At 47.6% G+C, this 19745-nt stretch overlaps 1 protein-coding gene across 1 annotated transcript in view; it reads right to left on the reverse strand.

Annotated features, from left to right (window-relative positions):
• SETD1B (SET domain containing 1B, histone lysine methyltransferase) overlaps positions 1 to 18807 on the reverse strand; it is a 46193-nt gene extending 27386 nt beyond the window's left edge. The window contains exons 1-6 of the mRNA XM_052691324.1: positions 18507 to 18807; positions 18078 to 18232; positions 17576 to 17674; positions 16849 to 17119; positions 13942 to 14054; positions 10681 to 11859 (exon numbers count right to left, since the gene is read on the reverse strand). Of these exons, the coding sequence (XP_052547284.1) occupies positions 10681 to 11859; positions 13942 to 14054; positions 16849 to 17119; positions 17576 to 17674; positions 18078 to 18232; positions 18507 to 18792 (2103 nt within the window). The 5' untranslated portion in view covers positions 18793 to 18807. The remainder of the gene's footprint in view (positions 1 to 10680; positions 11860 to 13941; positions 14055 to 16848; positions 17120 to 17575; positions 17675 to 18077; positions 18233 to 18506) is intronic.
• Positions 18808 to 19745: the final 938 nt, after the last annotated feature.

Genomic DNA, 19745 nt, shown 5'->3' on the forward strand with positions numbered 1-19745 from the left:
CCTGGGGGGAGCAGATCCAACCTGGCACAGCAAACACACATCAGTGTGGGGGCTGTGTAAGGCAGCTGCCTGGTTTTCACTACATATGAAACGCTCTAAAATTGCATTTATCATCTGACAGAACCATGGCCTTTTCCCTCAACTGTTAAGCAGATCTTATTAAGAGCAAAAAGGGTTTCTTGCTGGGGGGAGGAAGAGGTAGGGAAAAGAAAAGAGGAAAAAAAGAAGGGATGTTATGCAGGGGAACACACAGCAAGGCCAGCGCTTCCCTCAGCTATGGTTGTTCTGGTTTCCCTCTTTTGAGGGGGGTGGGAGAGCGCAGAGAGAGAGACAGCCAAAATGCTATTTGCAATCTAACTTCAAAGACTTCAGCTAGCTGAGAAGCTAAGTCACGCATAAAAGGATGGGAGAGTGGCAAGAAAATACCCCCTGCAGATAAATTAGTCAGGGAACATTCCCTGCTTCTCCCAAAGACTTGTCTGGGCCTTACCCAGGTAAAGCCCTTTTCAGACACCAGGTTGAGAATCCTGGGAATAAACTAGCCAAATCCTACAGGGGAACTAAACATCCTCTGAGAAAAAAATAAAAATAAAAATAAAAAAGGCAATGGCAAGCATGCAATGGGGTCCTCTGTCATTTTCTGACGTCGTCTGTCATTTTCTGGTGTCCCAGCTACTAGCAGATGTTATTCCAAGGTCTGTCCACATGCAATTTGAAGCAGCATGTAACAATACAAAGAAAACTGATAAGTTTAGGAGAAATCACACAGAAGATACAGTGAACTAATTTACCAGATGATTCTGAAATGGTCTGTTTTGTTCTTCACAGCAGTGCAAAAATGCACCAATATTTCTAGATAGCAGAACGTACTTAATTAGAGATAAAGAAGACAACTGGCAGCATTAGATCAGAGTCCACCTATAAGCATTAAAAAAGCGTGCAGAGTACACAGACACCTTGCAGCTCAGTGCCAGGCAGGCTTTCATATGCTGTCCCTGAGTTCACTCTCATACTTAAATCATAGGTCAGATGGAGCCAGGAATCCAGATCTTGCTACCAACAGAGTGATAAGAAAGCAGATAAGCTTGGAAAGCAGCTGATAGCAGCCTATTGAAGAATAGCATGTACACATATTGTATTTAAACAAGTTCTAATCAGCAGAAGTAGGCCAGTTTGATATTATTCCCTTTTTATGCACTACATCTACACCCTCGAGAGTCTGAAATCACATGTATTACTGATAGGCAGCATTTTCAGAGCACATTCAGTGCTCTCGATCTTTCCAGTTTCAGCAACAAGAGCAGATAGATTTGCAAGACCTGGACATTCACCAGGCAGCCTGTGTAATGTAGGTCTTCCTCAGCAAGGAGAGCAGAAACCAAGGAATCAGGACCATGGAGGATACGAGCGGAAGAAAAAAAAGAGCTTTTGTGAGGTCATCCACAAGCACCATCCCTTAGTGCTCTCCTGCTTGCTGCTGCCTGCCCTCAGATCCAAACTTTTGCCCTTCCTTCTCCAGGGGCATCCCTAACGATGGACATGGCTTCTCCCTCAAGAGGCTCACAAGACAAACTTCTCTATCTAGTGCTGTGGCTGGGCTCGTAGTGACCACAAATGATCCACAATCCTAAGGAGCGCCTTTCCTGAGCACTGCAGCACAGACCAACAAATCCTTCTGAGCATTAAAACCCAGCTGGGCTGCAGGGAATACTTCAACCCAAGGAGCCTATTTCAAGCTGCTGAAGAGGCTGCATAGAGACGTCCTTCCTCAAAAGCAAGGGTGAGGCCAGTAAGAAGCAGTTCCCCTTTGGTAACACTTCCTCTTCTCTTACGGATGATCTCTCTGGAGGCACCTCAAGTTTTTTGCAGCTTTACTTCCTGCTCAGCTTTTCCCTTCTCTTGCTGCACTGATTTAACTACATCCTGCATCCAGGCAGGACAGAACCAGGCATATCAACTGAGGCATGGGATATATTCATTAAAACATTAAAAATCCTCATTCTATGATGAAACTTAAAGCAATTATCAGCCAAAATACCTTCAAATTCTCCTCCCCAAAGCCTGCTCTGTAAAGAAGAGCTGTGCTACAGAAGGAACTCTTCCTGCACAACATTCCTTGCAGGAAACATAGCCCTTGGGACTGGCACTGCTGGCTGATCCCTTAACAGGGTCCCATGCAGAACATGACATTTTGCACAGCCTTCTAGAAGATATCAAACTTTTTCTATTGAACTATCCCAACCATATGCAAAATAAATTGTGTAGCTGCAACTGTTCTAAATTACTGGAGTGGAATCATCCCACAGCTGCGCTACATTCCCACTGCCATTTGTTCAGGCATAAAATATACAAAAAAAAAAAAAAAAAAAGAAGGATGTAAGCAATGCTGATTTCCCCACCTGTTTTCTAATTAGCAAGCAGGAGGTTTACAGTAAACCACATGGAAACACTTTTCACCTGGAGCAAAATTCATCTTTGAACCTCACTGCCACAGGGAACTGCAGAGGCTGAGTATGGAACTGGGGTGAGATGGTTGTACCAGATGGGACCAGCAGCAGCTCCTGCACAGGATGGTGTCCTGACCAGTGGATGATGAGGGACTGGAGGGACCCCAGTGCCAGATTATTTTTTTATGGATGGTGTGGCAGTATCTAAAGCTCAAGTTTTCTCTTCTTGAACACTGAAAGCACATCCACACAAACCCTACTTTACGGCATTCAATCCTGGAAAAGAAAAACTCAAAACCCATCAGCACAGCACTCTGTGTTCCTCTAAAGGACCCCACAGCGCCACCCAAAGTCTTCAGGGTATTTAAAAGCTTCCTCAGCACAAAGTCTCCATCTTCAAACAGACCCACAGCATCCTCCTGCAGTCTCTCACCAACTGGCATGCATCTCCTGTTTGCAAAACCATCTACTGGTACCACTCTGCTGATATAATTTGGGAGATGTATCTCACCTGACACAGTATTAACAGGTGAACAAATTTGTTCAGATTCCCCTGTCAAAGTACATCTTTTCATACACATCTCTGTGGCACATATTCAACTGGTAGATTGCCCTTTATTTTACCATCGTTTGAATAGTTGTATGCAGTACTACAGATTTTCACATTTTCCCAGTGATTTTTTTTTCTGGACAACAGCAAAGCCCTTGGAGCACCACGATAATGACTGCTCACATTTATCAGCCTCCTTCAAAGACAATCCCTCCATTACCTGCACCAAGAACTCAGCCACATCTGCTGACTGAAATACCATCTTTTGGCAGCAGGGTCTGGGATTGGGAAACTGTCCCCAGAGACAAACACCAGCACTGAGCCTAGGCTATAGTCTCTCAGCTCCTCCTTCCACTAGTTGCACTGCTCCCATCTTCAGTCTATTTTTTTTTCTTGGGACACAAGAGGCACCAGAAATAACAAGCTCCTGTGAAAGGAGGGATACCTGGAAAGAAGCTGTCTGCTCCAGCAATCCCTGCACAGGGAGCATCCTCAACACAATGCGAGCAGCTCCTGCATACTGGGAAGACGACACACTGCTTGAGCATGAGCACAAAATGACATGCTGTGAAGCACAACTCTTTTTGGAAAACCTCTGTAGGACAGTGACTCTCATCCCAGAGCCCCCAAGCAAACAGCAAACACTTGATTCCTGGAGCGAGCCAGCAAGGGGCTCTTTCAACTCCTGGCAAATAATATCCTTCACATCAGCCAGCACCATTATCAGCCCTCCTCTCCCCTCTGATCTAATGGTCATTCCAAGCACTGATACTGGGAATTCTGGCAGTGGTGAGCACGAGGACAGTCCCCATGGGATGGAAAGTGAGGGCAGGAAGGAAGGAGGACTGGACCCTGCAAGAGTGTCCTGGCTGCTCATCTTCCTCCCCACAGTTCCCAGAGCCTTCCTCCTCCCTCTCTGGCCTACTGACAGCTGTGGGGAGAGCTGCTGGGCAACACAGGGCCGAGCCGGGCAAAGGTGTGCGATAAATAACACTAAGCACCCAGTTATCAGTGCCACAAAAGTGCAGACTCCACAAAACACACACGTGCAGAGCAGTCAGCAAGTTCAAGTGCCCTTAGGAAGCACCTAAGATGAAACACTGGAGTGCCAAAGAGTAGGAATTGGAGGTCTCCTACAGCCCTTTGCCCTTGTTGTAAGGAAACCTCTGGGCCATGGGCACGGCTGCCAGCTTTGAGCTCAAAGAGCAGTTTCACTTCCTCCCCGTGCCACTGCCCCCCATGCAAGGAGCGATTGCCAGAGCCCAAGCCACCAACAACTTCCTTTGCTTGAGCTGCTCCTGCAACACATCGAGCAGCCCCGAGGCTGGGGAGGCATTACAGATCTGTTTTCCACCTTCTGTTTGTCATATACCTTGACCTCACCAGCCCGTCTGTACGACTGGTGACTTATAAAACCACCTCTGCTTTAGTTGAGCACTAAGCAAATCAAAACGATTTTTTAGATTTCTATTTTTAAACCATCTCTTCCTGCAAGGAGTTGGAAAAGGTGAGAAATCCTTCTCATGATGCACATGCGTTTCCGAAGGCGAGCACTGCACTTTCATACCAAAACCTGGGCACTAACAAACTTGTTGCTTTCGGGATGAGTTTTTGCCCCATCTGTGCTAGGTGCAAACAGGCACCCCGTGCTGAAAATTGGAATTAATAGAAGGGGGTGCGAAGTCATGGGACTTCACGCTGGTGCATATGCAAAATAATGTTCTGCTGATGAACAGTGTCTATTTAGGGTGTCCAGGAAGGGCAGCAGCCAGCAGAAATTTGAATAAGTGCTCGCCTGTGTGCTGCTGTGTGTTAGACACACACACATAGCACAGCGGCTGTTCCATCTTCTTCAAAACCAGCCCCAGGAATTGGTGTTGTTCTGGCTGCCAGCACAATATGTTACCAGCAATTATTTTCTCAGTATTTCAGCTGATTACCTAACACAGTGGCACATTTGCTCGGTGTCGGCACGTGTTGCAATGCACCTTGCCATCCAGCAGCACATTTGTGGTCCCTCAGTCAACTCTGCACAGCCATCAGATGCAGAATGCGAGCAGAATGATAACGGGGTGGGGAAGCTGTAAGGGAAAATGTGTCGCTCGGCATCAGGTTCCACAGCCTACATTCATGGCATCTGCACATTCAGCACCACTGCAGCTGAAATTGGGTTGTTGAAAAGAAAGGGAATAACCCTGTGAGGAGCAGAAGCAGAGACACCAGGAGGGTCTCTGGCTGGAAATGGGCTGCTGAGCTCAGACCTGCATACACCGTTCCATGGTAACTGTGTGCTGTGGTTAAACACTGCAATTTGAAGTCAAGCTTCCAGAGCAGCAGCACATCTAAACATTACAGAAGCACACAGTAAGCACTGCTTTACCTACTAACAAGCAATTCAATTTTACGTGCCCAGCTCACTTGGAAGTGAAAATGTACAGGAGGTCACCAGTGGCAAAACATAGTAAAACTGAGCTGGTAGCAAGAGTATAACCAGTAACAGTGACATAAAAAAAGGGACAGCAATGTCACTTCTATGAGATATGCAAAATGTAAAAGCCTCAAAGCTCTGGCCCAGTACCAGAGAGTGAGAAAGGCACTCAGCCTCCCAACCACAGCCTGCTTTCTATTTTTCAGCTACACTTCAAAGCATTTCACCATTTCTGGCTCCATTACATTCCCTCCTTTCCCTGAAGCAGCTGGGTATCAAAACCCAACCAAACCATAGAGTCAAACATTCCTCTGTTTAGGTTTCTCCCCCTACGAGGGAGCACATCGCCAGCACAACCGGTGAATCCCACAATGTTCTGCTTCAACAAGTGCTCCCCCCAGGCCTGTTTACTCCTTGCTTCCCACACTGAGCTGCTCAGCACTCCAGGAACCAACCTGCAGCCAAATGTGAGAAGTCAAAAGTCAGACAAATCAGCAAATAGCTCCCCTGCTTCACGTAATTCTGAAGGGGCAGCAGGTTGCCTGTGGTAAATGAATGGGATGCACGAGGAAATGACCCCTGCCTGTGGTTCCCCAACCAGCTCTGGAAGAATGCTCAACACTGAGTGGATCTCCGAGGTCCCAACAGGATCTGGTGCAGGGCTGTATTTAAGTCATTTTCTAGGATCTGTGTGCTGCCATTCTTTCTGAATGGGCTGTAAAAAATACTGTAAGATGTCCCCAGAGCTGAGCCCAAAGATGGAGCCACTCGCACTCATCTTAATTTCACAGGTTTGGCATGGCTGATACCATTCTCATGTAGAAGCATGGCGGTCACCTTAATCTCTGCTGCTTGGGCATTGGCTGCCTTTCTGGAAATTCAGAGTCACAACATACACCTATTTTTTGAATTTCCATTAGGAACTGGTTCCATCAGGAATGATTGCATTTGCAAGAGCTCAGGAGGCAGGAAAATTTGAAAAAGTGTTTATGAGACTGGGCACACACTGCAGCTCTCAGTTTTTTCTCCTTTCTTCAATTAAAAAAAAAAAAAAAGCATCCAGAACTACCGCTGCATCCACTTCCCCCATTTCCCTCCAGGAATGATGAATCCCACTCTAGCTGTAAATTGGATCCCAGGTGTACTCATATATATTATACATACATAACAGCTACTTATGGGCATAAGGGCTCTTGCACAGTTACTGTGGAAACCAAGGTATCACATTTCCTGGCTCTAAGACTCTACCTTCTCAGCCTTAACGTGCATTTACCTTGAATAAATCACTTCTGCGCTCTTCAGCCCTGGAGTGTCCCTTGGCCAGACGCCCTTAGGTTCCCCCTCAGGAAGCCCCATTTAACACATCTCACAAATGAAGCAGGAGCAGAGAGACTCCATCTGCATGCAGTGTCCTGGAGGGGATGCATCCTGCAGGCACAGCTCCTGCTCCTCACTGCTCCTCCTCATGCACTGGGCCATTGCTTTCTCTCTGACATGTTTGTGACAACTTGAGATTGAACTTAGCTCGATGGAAGAGGGGAATCATTCACCAGCCACTGACCCATAGCTAGGTCTGGATGGGGGCACGACACGAGACACAATGCAGTGTCCTGAGGAGGATGGCAATGCACCCTGCTAAGGATCCAGAGGGACAAAGTGACCCTTCTACATTCATTTCTTCCAACTCTGACCATGACCGCATAAGAGCCCGAAGACAACGGGATGCAAAGTGCAAATTCAGCCCAGATGTAATCTCAGGGGTCACTCGCTGTGGGGCTAAGCCTGAGCCATCAGCTTGGCACAGAGCTGTCAGCACCACGCTGTGAGAGGCACCTCAGCACCCAGCACAGCATTCAGCACATCACAACAGCCCAGTGCAGAGCACATATGACAGCAATGGCTGTCAGGTACCTCCAGGGCCATGCACTGTAACACTCCCAGATTTTTCCCCAGACTGTTCGCTGAACTCCAGAGCAGGACTGCTTGGCACCTCGTTTGCATTTCAGGATCTTTATTTTCAGGAACACCTTTGGCTCTCCTCCCACCACAGTACCCAGTTGTTCATTCAAATCGCCAGGAAGACATGAGTCTGTTGATTCTTGGTTCAAAAGCATTTTTGTGCTCGTCAATCTGGAAAAATACAATCGTCAATCACACGGTCTTCCTGTTACATACAGGCTGTGCATGCCAACTAACACCTTCATCAGCTGAAACATGAAAGGCATCATCGATACACAGCACGGTGACTTGTTATAATCCCCGGAGTGCAGGCAGGGCCTCTTCCTGTAACGAGCCAAGCAAAAACACGACCTGGCTCAACGGGATGTCAAAGCGTGAAATGGTACGTACTTAACCTCTGCACTTCTGAAACAGCACAGAAAGATCCTATGAAAAAGAAATCAACACAGTCCTTTCCTTGTTAGCTTTCAGGAATGCAGGAAGGAAAGTTTGCACACTGCTACCCTCAAATTTATTAAAATAACTACATGGCTCAGTTATTCTCCTTTCTTGCCATCTTCTGGTTCTTCGAAGACCCTCCCCCCCCTCTGCTTGTCCTGCCGGCTTGCAGGTTGTGCAGCCAGTGCAGAAAGCCTTTATCTACTCTTAACTTGCACTGCATGCACCCTGCCCTGTCCCTTGGCCATTCCCCTCCGGCAGCCAAGGTCTCAGGCTTAGCAACACCATATTGGATCTAGAAAACCAACATTCTGACCCGGCAGGATAAATCAGAGTCATCATCAGCCTTGGCAGTACCTTCCATACCCAAGACAAGTCTGAGGAGTTTAACTTGCGCGACAATTTGACACCTATAGGAAAAGTATTACTCTATTAGCTGACATTGCCAAAAGTCCTGAATTTTTTTAATGGGAAACAGGATCACAACCTTCAAAAGCTGCTATTCTTTCAAGGAAAACCTCCCTGCACTTCGCATTGTCCCTGGGAGTGCTGTGATGTTTCCAGCTGGAGCCTAAGGGCTGCTCAGACCCTCAGGGAAAGCCAAATATGAAGCAAAACAGTTCAAACGCTGTGCCCTTTATTGCTTCCTTATGACACTTAATAATCCCTCCCCACACTCATGTCTCATCTCTGCTTGTCTTCCCATACCGCACGGTTGCTAGAAGCATTTCGTCTTGCCTTCCCTCTGCTGTGTGGAGCAGCCTGAAGGCCCAGGAGCAGAGAAGTGCTATCACAATGGGATGGAGCCTGAGGTTCAGTTTCCAGCCCTCAGACAGCCTCAGTGCCCCTCTCCAGCTCAGTTGGAAAGCTGCAGCTCAAATTTCAGCCTATGTTAAGTCACCACTCAGCTCCACTCCTTCGCCAAAGAGAGGGAAGCCAGGAGAGCCTTTTTCTAAAGCAAAATCTTTGGCGGGGGGGGGGGGGGGGGGGGGGGGTGAGAAGGGTGGAGGAAGGAAGTGAAAACACATGGAGATGGTTTTTGTGCATCAGATAGAGCAAAGAAAGGCACAGGCAACTTTTCAAACACACCAGAATGGCTTAGCGTGATTTGTAACCAAGAGCAGGGTTAAATAAACAGCTTCTACAGCAAACAGCAAACTTTTTTTGGGATGGGGAAGAGACAATTAAGGCAGCAAGACCTGCTCGGAGATTTCTGCAGAAGACCAAGGCGTTCACATCCTTTTGTACCACAAAGCTACCGACATGAACTTCTGACACCAGCATCTCATTAAGGGGAGACAAAGACCTAACACGGGCTCTACCGGCGGCACGCCACTGCCCCACATCGCAACCTGCAAACGTGACACCCAACCAGTGCTCCGTGCTGACTGCAGCTACAGAGCGCCTGACCCCACATACCATGCTGGCATTCATCCATCTTCCCAAACACATTTGTAATTGGCTGCAACTCTGTTGCACAAGAGTAAGGACAGCAGACACATGCCCAGAACAGCCAGGACAGAAGAGATGCCTTCCTCATTTTATTTTTTCCTTTTTAGCACTTTGGGGTATCCCCTCTTAAGCCTGCCAGGCTGAGCATAAGGAATCAAAACCTTGTTGCTAATTAACACATTCTCAGGTCCCACCAGCCTCCCTGGCCCAGGAACATGGGCCAGTCTAGATCAATGTAACAAATGTATCTTTCAAAGACTCAGTGGCAACGCAAGAGCTGGCAGGTTTGGAAAGGCACACACTAAAAAAATAAAGCATCCAGAAACAGTGACATTTTTTCCTATTTAACACTGAGACAGGCACTTTGTTAATGCAGCAGCACCTTTCCTCCACATCAGCACTCTTCAAAGTCTGCACCCATGGGAGCAGCTCCCCCTACCCTGAAATGCAGCCACTTCCAGAGGGTGAAAGCCCCATCACTGCAAACCACTGGAGAAACCCACTAAATGCCAGCTGAACACCAGAAACTTTCATCAGTAAATGGAACTGATATCTCATGCTCAGGACATTTACACAAGACAAGCCTTCCTGGATGGAAGAGGTTTCCTTACTGAAGAGCTCTTTTACACCACACAGTTTCTTTTTTTGTATTACTACCATAAATGCTGAGGGAAAAGGGTCTGTTCTTGGCAAAGAACTCTGTTTTGACCATTTCTTGACACAGCTGAATAGATACGACACGTCTACTGAAGCCAAACTCACATTTGTTGCAACAGAGGTCCCAAACAGACGTTCCATGCAACGTAATTTCTGTCTGCTGGCACCATTCCACACTGTTAAGCTCTGCTGTCCCTTCAGCCACGAATGCCCCAGGAGAGGCAGCAAGCTCTGCTCTATTATTGGAAGACTCAATGGAGCACATCCCCCACAAGCCAGTTACCTCCCCCTAAACTGAGTGAAGGGAGTATTAAAACCCAGCAACTGTCTTCTGTTCAAACCAGATGGCATAAATAGCTGGAGAGCTATCAAACAAAGTATACATTCAATACTTCAGCATAACATGAAAGCCCCGTTAAGCAAGTGTGTGCATACATACACACCCACATTCAGGGACCAGAGCAATGGCAGAAAGCGCTCGACGAACTGCTCCAGTGGCTGAACTGCTCAGGACATCCACAGCATGAGCAGTGGCCAAACTTCCACGGCTTATTCTGCTGAAATTATGAATTAGAGTAGAAAAACAAACCAAAAAACCTAGAGAATGGCATGTCACATCCCGCTCACTGAGAGATGCTTTGAGTAAAAGAAAAAGCGACCAGAAACCCAACACTCTGAATGACACACAAAAAAAGAGCTGCTCCCTGCCCAGGTTTGAAGCACTGTGGCTCAAATTCCACCTCACTTACCTCGTCCATCTTTTCCGATATTGGAGTCTGGTCCCCAGGCACCATTTCTTTAACCTCCAAGGTCTCGACTTTGGAGGTCCTGTTCAGCTGATCGATGGGAGTCATGCTGGCCTCTGATGTACCCCTGGAATTCTGATTCAGAGAAGCAGTCCCAGGGATGGGCTCATCATCATCAGAGTCAGGTAACGGCGTGGGGCTGATGTCCTCCAGGCCCGTGCTGGAAGGGCGTGAGGAAGGTGTCTGAGCTCTGTAACCGGGCTGAGAGTTCGAACCGTACATTGGGATGGGAGAGAGCTGGGAGGAGGAAGAGGAGATAGGGCTACCTTCCATTCGGACCTCATTATCTGAGTCATGCTCATTAAGAAAAGGTAACTTTGTTCTCTGTTCTTTTAAGAGCATCTCAATCCTTGAGTCTAAACTATTATGCTGCATTTCAGACTCCATGGTGGGGGTGCCAGGGGTCTCACTCCTCTCAGGGGTCTGAGAGAAGGACGGTGCGCTCGGCTCAGGAGCAGAGTTTGAATCTGGTAAGGGTGGAGGTTCCTCTGGTTTCTCCTTCACTGGAGCAAAATCAGCGCTGGTGGCAGCACTGCTTTCTACGACCATCTCGGCGGGAGGCGGTGCAGGTCTTCGGTACTCTGCTTCCCTGGAAGTTTGGGCAAACGGCTGCTCCTCAGACTGCGGAAATACGGCTGGTGCTTGGTAAGGAGAGAAGGCAGATTTGTAACTCGAAGAACTCGAGTGGCTCAGGGGAGGAGTGTGAGAGAACTGAACTGGCTCCTGCTGATGGGATTTGAACGTACTGAACTGATGCTCTGTCCCGCGGAAAACACCAGGAGAATTATGAACATAGTGATGTCCTCCCGGTCGACGGTTGTAGGCATCCGTAAATTTTGTTTCGTGTCTCCTGTGTTTGTACCCACTGTCCTGCCCAAAGTGGTACACTGGCGTCGTCTGACGGCTGGAATACGTGGAATCTTGGGAAAATGGCGTCCCTAACCGTGGGGTGTGGGGCGTCCCTTGGGACTGCGGGGTGAATTGACTGAACGAGTTTGGGGTGTCCTGCCGACAGCTGGAATAGGCTGTGTCGTGGGAAAACGGCGTGCTGCTGTTTGGGGTGACAGATGATCCCGCAGAGGAAAGGTTACTGTCCTTCAAGCGCTTCAGAGAATCTGTCAACTATCAAAACAGAAAAGAGAAAAGCACCTAAACACACATTTTTCAGATACTATTTGTCTAATCCACCTGGTTTTCTGAGAAGTACCCTGGGAGTTTGCACTGATTTCCATGACAAAAAAATAGGTTAGAGCATTCTTGAAAACACAAACCATCATCCATTATGAACCACTCCCCTTGATTTGAAAACGGCAAGCAAAGAGAGGGACTCTAAGAGAAGGAGGAAGGAAGCCAACAAAACAGTGTTCTTCATAAGCTCTACTTGAGAGCATCAGGTGAACAGCCGACTTGCATAAATACTTTCAGTTATAAGAATTTAAATTTCTATTTGTACGTCTTGTCTAAATTGCAAACAGAGAAGAAAACGACAAAATCCTGCACAACAATGAGAAAGTTTGAAAACATTTCTGAGATATGATCAAATTAACTTTTTTTGCAAACAAATCCAAACATCCAAATCAGCAAACAGCAAATCTGCAATCGAACCTATATAACAAGCCCATAAGTGAAAGTGGAGGCCTGCTGAAGGCAACATGCCTCTCGTTGGTTAAGGAGCTGCACACCACTACCCTTGCTACCAAACATTTGTTTGAAACAATGAAGAAGGCTACAGGTGTAAAAGACTGAGAAAGTTCCCAGCTGCTAAAAATAGGTTTGAAACCCCTCCATCAAGACAATGCTCAGGCAGTGTGCTACTGAATACGGCGTTTGAAAACTGAAACCCTACAGTTCTGCAGAGCAACCAAGTAATTGCTCTGCAATTGACTTCACAGGAGCATCCAGGGGGTTTCTAGGAGAAGCCCTGCTCCCACTCAGACACTGCTGAGTCATAACAGTGCCCTGCTAAACATCAGCGCCAGAATCAATTTTCCATAAAGCAAAGCAAGAGCTTCACCGTGAGTCCTCCTGCTAAAGAGGCAGGGCTGAGCTCCAGCTCCTCAGCAGCACACCACGTCCCACCAGTCAGACCATAGAGTCACTGCTGCTTTCCCACACACAGGTAGGTAAAGGGATCCTTCCCATGATCTGCTCATCACATGCCAGCGCCACTAAACCCACCCCGAGCTCACACCTGCCTGCTACACTCATGCATTTCATCCACTTACTTATGCAGACTCTGCTCCTAGTGTGATCCCTTGTCAAGACCACGATCACATGGACATTAGGATTTTTCAGATCAGTGGGATATTTATATTTAATTCACAGCTATTAAGCTGTCCTGAAAACATCTGATTACAAAATTAATGAAATTATGGCATTCCAGGAAGTCATAAGAGCACAAAGAGGTTGAGAGGAAAACTTTATACTTAGAAGCTTCAAAAACCTCTTTCAAAAATTGATGTCTTCAAGGGAGTTTCTAAGCTACGATCAGAGACAAAAGGACGTTGAGAAGAACTAAGGGGGCTGAGGAACCCACACCAACGGGCTTTGTTTCCTTTTGCCCCCCTCACTGCAGTGGAGTTTGTAGAGGAGCAGTTACCTGGACAAACCCATATAGAGATTTGTTCCCTAAGTATTGAGAAAACCCTGGGAGCCCTCAGGTATTTTGCTGACTGCTTTTCTTAAAAACTGATACCAATGACTAATTAAGATTCTGGTCAATTGATGCCACTACTCAAGATCTGATGTTTCTCCTCTGTTAGCTGAAGAATATATGGGCTAAGAATTATATACTGCAGATGCTAGGCCAAATGTAGCACTGTAAATCACTCCTCCTGTCTTCAAGGGAATAATGTCAGGGACAGACCTGATCCCATCATCCTCTTAACTGCTGGAATTTCTAGCATTAATAGGGCACATACTGTTGGTTCTATAGATATTTTTCATTCAAAAAGACAAAGAACACGTACCACTATGCAAATGTGGGCATACAGATTAGCCACATGCACTGCATCCACAGTTACACCTCCTGTAGCAATACGATCAAGGTGTCTTTAAATGTAGATTAGTAACATGCACTGAAACCGTGACCGGACAGAAAAAAAAACAAAGCTACACTGAAAGTCCTAAAAAGCAAAGTTCAATGAAAAGTTTGTTTGGAACTCTGTAGAAGCTACTCTTAAACAAAAACCAAGCAAAGCATACCTGGAGGGTTTCATTCACAGTTGGCGATGTGTCCTGTTCAGTGCCTACAGGCAGGGTCTGAGGAGTGTAAAGACCATTAACGAGCAGCTCATAGAATCGCATGCGGGTTTCACCTGCACAAACCACAATAGAAGAGTTTTAAAAACCAAAATAATATGGTCTATGTAAAAATATGCATTCCTTGTATTTGCTAACACTCCCAGCCTGTTGCATCCCTGCAACAGAGGAGCAAGCAACACCTCTGAGTTTTGTTTGTAGAGATCATCTCTAAATAATCTGCAAGGCCAAGTGAAGTCAGACGCTCCTTTCTCAAGCCAAGACAAAGAGGTTTCCCAAATCCTTTTTCCTCTTCTCGGTCTGTTTGGCAGCTCTACTCCTTACCACGCTCTCTGGAGAGCAGCAGTTTCCCTCCTCTCCAAAGTGCCAAGCAAATAGTTTGCAGATTTAAGAAGTGAAACTCCGACTGAAGGGACAAGCCTCTGCCAACAGCCAGAGCTGCTCCAGAATGCTCTGCTAACACACCTTGCTGTCAGAAACTGGCTGCTAGAAATGCAAACAAGGTGCCTGGGAATGCTGAGGACAAAACCATTAGCACTGCTTTCCAAAAAGACACTGATATTTGCTTTCCTTTGTTCAAGGTGTGTGCTCGATAGCATCTTTCAAAGAATAAAAGCTAGAGAACCAAAATGCCCCCCCTATCTTGCTACTGACAGCCTTTTCATTACTAAATCTCTGAACTCTGGAGAAGACATAGTTTGTTAATATTAGGTTTTTCATTATTTTGTAGTTTAGTAACCCAAACCTTCTTATTTTGCAACCTGTAAGAAACCCCGTGCTCCTTGAGAATCACTGTGCAATTTAAAAGCAAAGGATCCATAGCCTGATTCTGCACATGGAAAGGACTGATTTATTTTGAATAAACACTGCAGATGAAGTTATTTGATTCTCAGATTCCATTTCATAAAGCCTTGAGGCACATTATCAACTACGTCAAGTGTTCAACTGAAGTCATAACAAAAACCCATCTCTTCAAGACAAGGCCTAAGATGCTTGGAGTCATTAACACTTGCACACCCCCAGGAAACCACGGCACTCTGGATACAGAATTGTTGGGTTTACTTTAAAACTGTTTTTAAAAAAATGTAAAATAATTATTAGAAAGTTTCACATTTCCTCCTGGAAAACTTACATTTTCATTTTCAAGGAGCTTTGTGTGTAATGATTCTTAGCTATTTCTCTAAGGCCAGGCCATTATTATGTCCATTTTGCAGAAGGATGCACTGAGGCAGAGAGCATGCTTTAAACCAGCCCACCTTAGATAAGGGAATTGAGTTATTAGTTCCAGATTCCCAAGCCTGTGCTCAGGCCAGACAGACAAAACACTTTTGCTCCTAATATTTATTTTACAGACACATACAGACACACACATATGAAGAATAACCTAAACCTGCTAATGCTACCTTAGGAATAATACTTTTACTGGACTTTCTTGGATTACAAAACATTTGCAGTGGTACTCTTTTAGAATGGAATAGATGCAGCTGTGGAAAAAAAAAAAAGAAACATTGGAAGCACCGAGATGGCAAACAAAACAAAATGCAATTTAAAAATGAAGATTTTGATGTTCTCTCCCTACAAAGAGGAGCATTAAAAGTCAGCTGTCTGTTCAAGATTTGCAGAGTAGTTTATGAATGGACGAAAACCAGGAGGAATGCAGTACAATCAGCATATTTAAACACCTGTCATTAAGACATCCACTACTTATGAGCCTGCTTTAGCTTACATTACTAGAACTACAAATGGTTAATTCTTTTTAGAAATGTAATTTACCTTTCAATTTCAAAGTTAGCAGGGAAAAGAGCCTGCCTGTATATATTAATGATAACAGAATGTCAAAGCATATGTATATAGACACTGTTAGCTTACAAGAGAAAGCACGGAGCTACTACTGTGATTTTGTTTCTGCTGGGGATCCGTAATGTCAATTAAGGTCTTACTATACCCTCTTACCACGTGTGGCATGCCAACTGCTGTACAGATCGCATGCTAAAGTGTTGAAGCCTCTCAATACAGAACAAATGATCAGCAATGCACTTCTTTTTTCTCTTTTCTAAGAAAATGGTGCTAACAATGCCCTCTTCCCAGTGAAGGGTGCAACAAACCAGCTTTAAACTAGAAATGTAACATTTGCAAGGCAGAAGTCCAAGAGACAGCTGATTTACATTGAGGTTGCTACACATCTTCAGCTTTAGACAATGGTTAAGATTTGGGTACATTTTAGCAAACTCCTTCACTGAGAGTGAAGGAAAAGAGAAAGCAGCAAGATGCAATTTTTCCACACCACCAGAAGGTTTACAGTACTCCTCAAGCTCAGGGGTGGATCCGGGAGCTGGCTGGGACAAGGGGGTCCTGCTGCTTTAAGACAGGCTCTCACTTGCACACACACTTGCATGCACACTCACACTGTCAAGTGCTGGGCATGCTTGTGCTGCCAGCCTGGAGTTTGCTGCTAAGCATCAATGAAATGCCAGGCACGCAGCAGCCAGCACCCCAGCCAGAATCCCCACCTCAAGAGCACCAGGAGCACAAAGTCCGCACCAAAAATCCAAACATGCCAAACTGTGGGGGGATGGCAGCCCAGGGATGAGGCTGAGCACAGCCAGGACCCTGTGGACAGGGCAGGATGGCAGCATTTTGCAAATTACAGGGCTGTCTCCTAGCAACAGACAACACATTGTGTTCCATGTGACTTGCAAAGGACCCAAAACGCAACGCACACGCAAGGGGAAAGGAGCTCCCTCCATACTCATAACGCCAAGCTCTCGGGGCTGCAGCAGGGGCTGCTTTAGCAGGGGAAGAGCATGGGTGCTGCCAGCCACCACCACGAGGCCAAAACGAGCCCCTCACCTTTTGTATCCAGCTCCACGTGGATAATGTTGCCCATGACAGAGGTGTTGTGAAGGTGCTGGACAGCCTCCCGGGCACCTTTGACAGTGGCAAAAATCACTTTGGCAATGCCCAGGTGCTTCTTGTTCTTGGGGTTGTAGAGAATCTCCACCTCTTCCACTTCACCGTATTTCTTGCACATGTCGGTTAAAAAGTTTTCACGGATGTTGTCATTCAGCTTGGCAAAGGTGACCTGCTTGGGAGGCACTGGCCCCACGTAAAACTCATCAATCTGGAAGCAGGCACAAGGGAAGGGGAAGGCAATACAAATAATCGGCATCGTTAGAGAGCATAGAGAAGGGCACTGGGAAGACACGGGAAGGAGAGGGTTAAAGCCTGCTGCAAACTTCAGGGAAAGAAAGCAGCCTCCGAGGAAGAGCCCAGCCACGCACTGAAATAGCTCTGCCCCCGAATACGGAGCAGTGCTGTCAGCAGGACCCCCCCGTGCTGCCCCCCACCCGAGAGAAGCCCCCAGACACAGCTCAGAGCTCCCAGCCACCTCGTTAGGCAGCTGCACCGATGGCTCGTGGTCTTTATGGAACAGGATTATTGTGAAACGGTTTGCCAAATAATAATGTTAATAGGAATGGGACTATCATTTAAATGGTTCATTAAACTGTTGGGAACTCGGGCCGCACTCCCGGGTAAACAAGAATACAAAGCTAAATCTGAAAGTCAGGGGCAGTACCTTGAATTTGGGGACAGACAGCTCCAACTCCTTCGTTTTGGTCCATATTCGCCCTATTCTGGGATCTCTGACACAATCCACAGGAGCAATTCCCGAGTTCTGGGAGGAGAAGAAGAAAAAGCACAAAAGCAACAATAACAGCGTTTGGAATTTAAGGCAGAAATAAAACAAAAACATAAACCCCGAGGAAGCAGGGGCTGTCTCAAGGGAAGAGAAACACATACACACATACACACACACACGTGTCAAATTGCAATACTGCTGGGAAATGCACACAGATTGGAAACACAGAAAGAAAGCTGCAGGTTGGGGCTCAGTGTTGGGCTCCTGACAGCTGAATGCACAGTGTCAGGTGGCCCTCGCTCTGGGGGCTGTCCCCAGCCCCCCCCAGCACCGAGGGATCTGCTACCCAGGAGGACCCCAGCCCCAAAACAGGAGGGGTGCAGGATGGGAGGGGGGCACGGTACAGCGGGGGGAAATCCAGGACCCCCCCCCCACTCACCGGCATGCTGAAATGTTGCCCATCGTAGCGGTAGAGTTTGTGCTGTCCTTTTTTCAGAGCCGGGTCAATAATCAACTTGTAACTTCTCCAATGGTGATTTCTTTTCTCGACAGAAGTGCTGGCTTGGGTGCTGTTCTCCATTCCGTTGATCCAACCTGGGCAAGGGGGAGCGGAGAAGGGAAAGACAAAACACACGGAAAAGCGTGAAGTTAAAAAAAAAAAAATACTCAACAAAGAGCCTTTTTTTTTTTTTTTTTTTTTTTTTTTTTTTTTTTTTTTTTTTTTTAAAGCGAGCCCCACACCCCGGCGGGGAGGAAATCTACCACGAAGCAAACCCGTAAAATGGGGGGGGACCGCCAGCTAAGTCCCCCCCCTCCACCCCAGCAAGACAAGAGAAGAGAGAAGGAGGAAAAAAAGACCCAGTCTCACTTGAACTCTGCTTTTTGCCATGATCTTCAGGGTGCTTGGCTTTTTCCCCCGCCTTGATCTCTCGGAAAGACATCGCGCTCGGCGGCCGATCGTCTCCGGGCGGCGAAAGGCGAGCTCCCCGTCTCACATGGGGCCGGTTACCGGCGCGGGCTGCCCGCCAGGCTCCTGCCTCCCGTTTTCGCGAGCCACCACATATTGTGTGTGCTCGCTGCTGGCGGCGGCGGCCTCCCACAATACACCGCTGCGAGCGCCGCGAACGCCTAACCGCCCTCCGCCGCCTGCACATTCACGGCGGCCGCAGCGCGCAGCCCCCGGCCCGCGGCCGCCCCACCGCCGCCCCAGCGCCGCCGAGCGCCGCGGCATGGGCCGCTGTTGGGCTGCGGGTATTTTTTCCCCTCCCCGCCCCGGGTTTAAGGCCGTCAAAGGGGGAGCGTGGAATCTGCCCGCTGCGTTTACCTTAGCGCAAAGTGTTTCTAAACAAGATGGACCTAGAGGTGGGACAAGTTTTTGGGGGGAAGCACTTAGGGGAAATTCCGACACCCCCTCCAAAACACAGCCCGCTCCCAGGGCCCGGAGGCCGCGGGTGGAGCGCAGCAGCACCGCACTGTTTGCGGGGGGAGGGGAAAAAAAAAAAAAAGAAAAAAAACCGGGGGGGGGAGCTGGAGGAGAATGGGGGGGTAGTTTTGCTTATTAAAGGTCCGGGCCCGGCGGCAGCCAATCAGCGGGGAGCTTCCATTTTGTTTTAGGTATTAAAGGCCGCGCGGCGCGGTCCCCCCGCCGGTTGCCGGGGCGCGGAGCCGGGCGGGTGCGGCGGGCGCATGGCGCGGGCGCGGCTGCCGACAGGCGCGGGGCCGCAGCTCGGCCGCGGTCGGGCAATTGGCTGGTTAAAGGCAGCGGGCGGCCGCAGCCAATCGGCGCGCGGCTTGCATTTGGCTTGAGTTATTAGACGGCGATCTAAAAACATCCTTCAGCAGACAGCTAAGGAGAGGCCGAGAGACCAGGCGGCCATCTTTCTGCAATGGAACGCAATGGCCAAGTGGGCTTTTCTTTGTTCCAAAAGGGGATCCTCCATGTGAATCCACTCCGTCCACTGGCAGGAGCGCCCGGGGGGGTGTTAATTCTGGCAAAGGACTCACAGAAGAAGGAAGATTTTAAAAAGATTTCGGATTTTTCCCTTATGATTCGGGATCCATCTTTGTCTTGTGTAACTAGGTCATGGCACACCCTATGTCAGCAGTA

This window comes from Tympanuchus pallidicinctus, unplaced genomic scaffold, assembly GCF_026119805.1.
Source record: "Tympanuchus pallidicinctus isolate F22 unplaced genomic scaffold, pur_lepc_1.0 scaffold28, whole genome shotgun sequence".
NCBI lineage: Eukaryota > Metazoa > Chordata > Aves > Galliformes > Phasianidae > Tympanuchus > Tympanuchus pallidicinctus.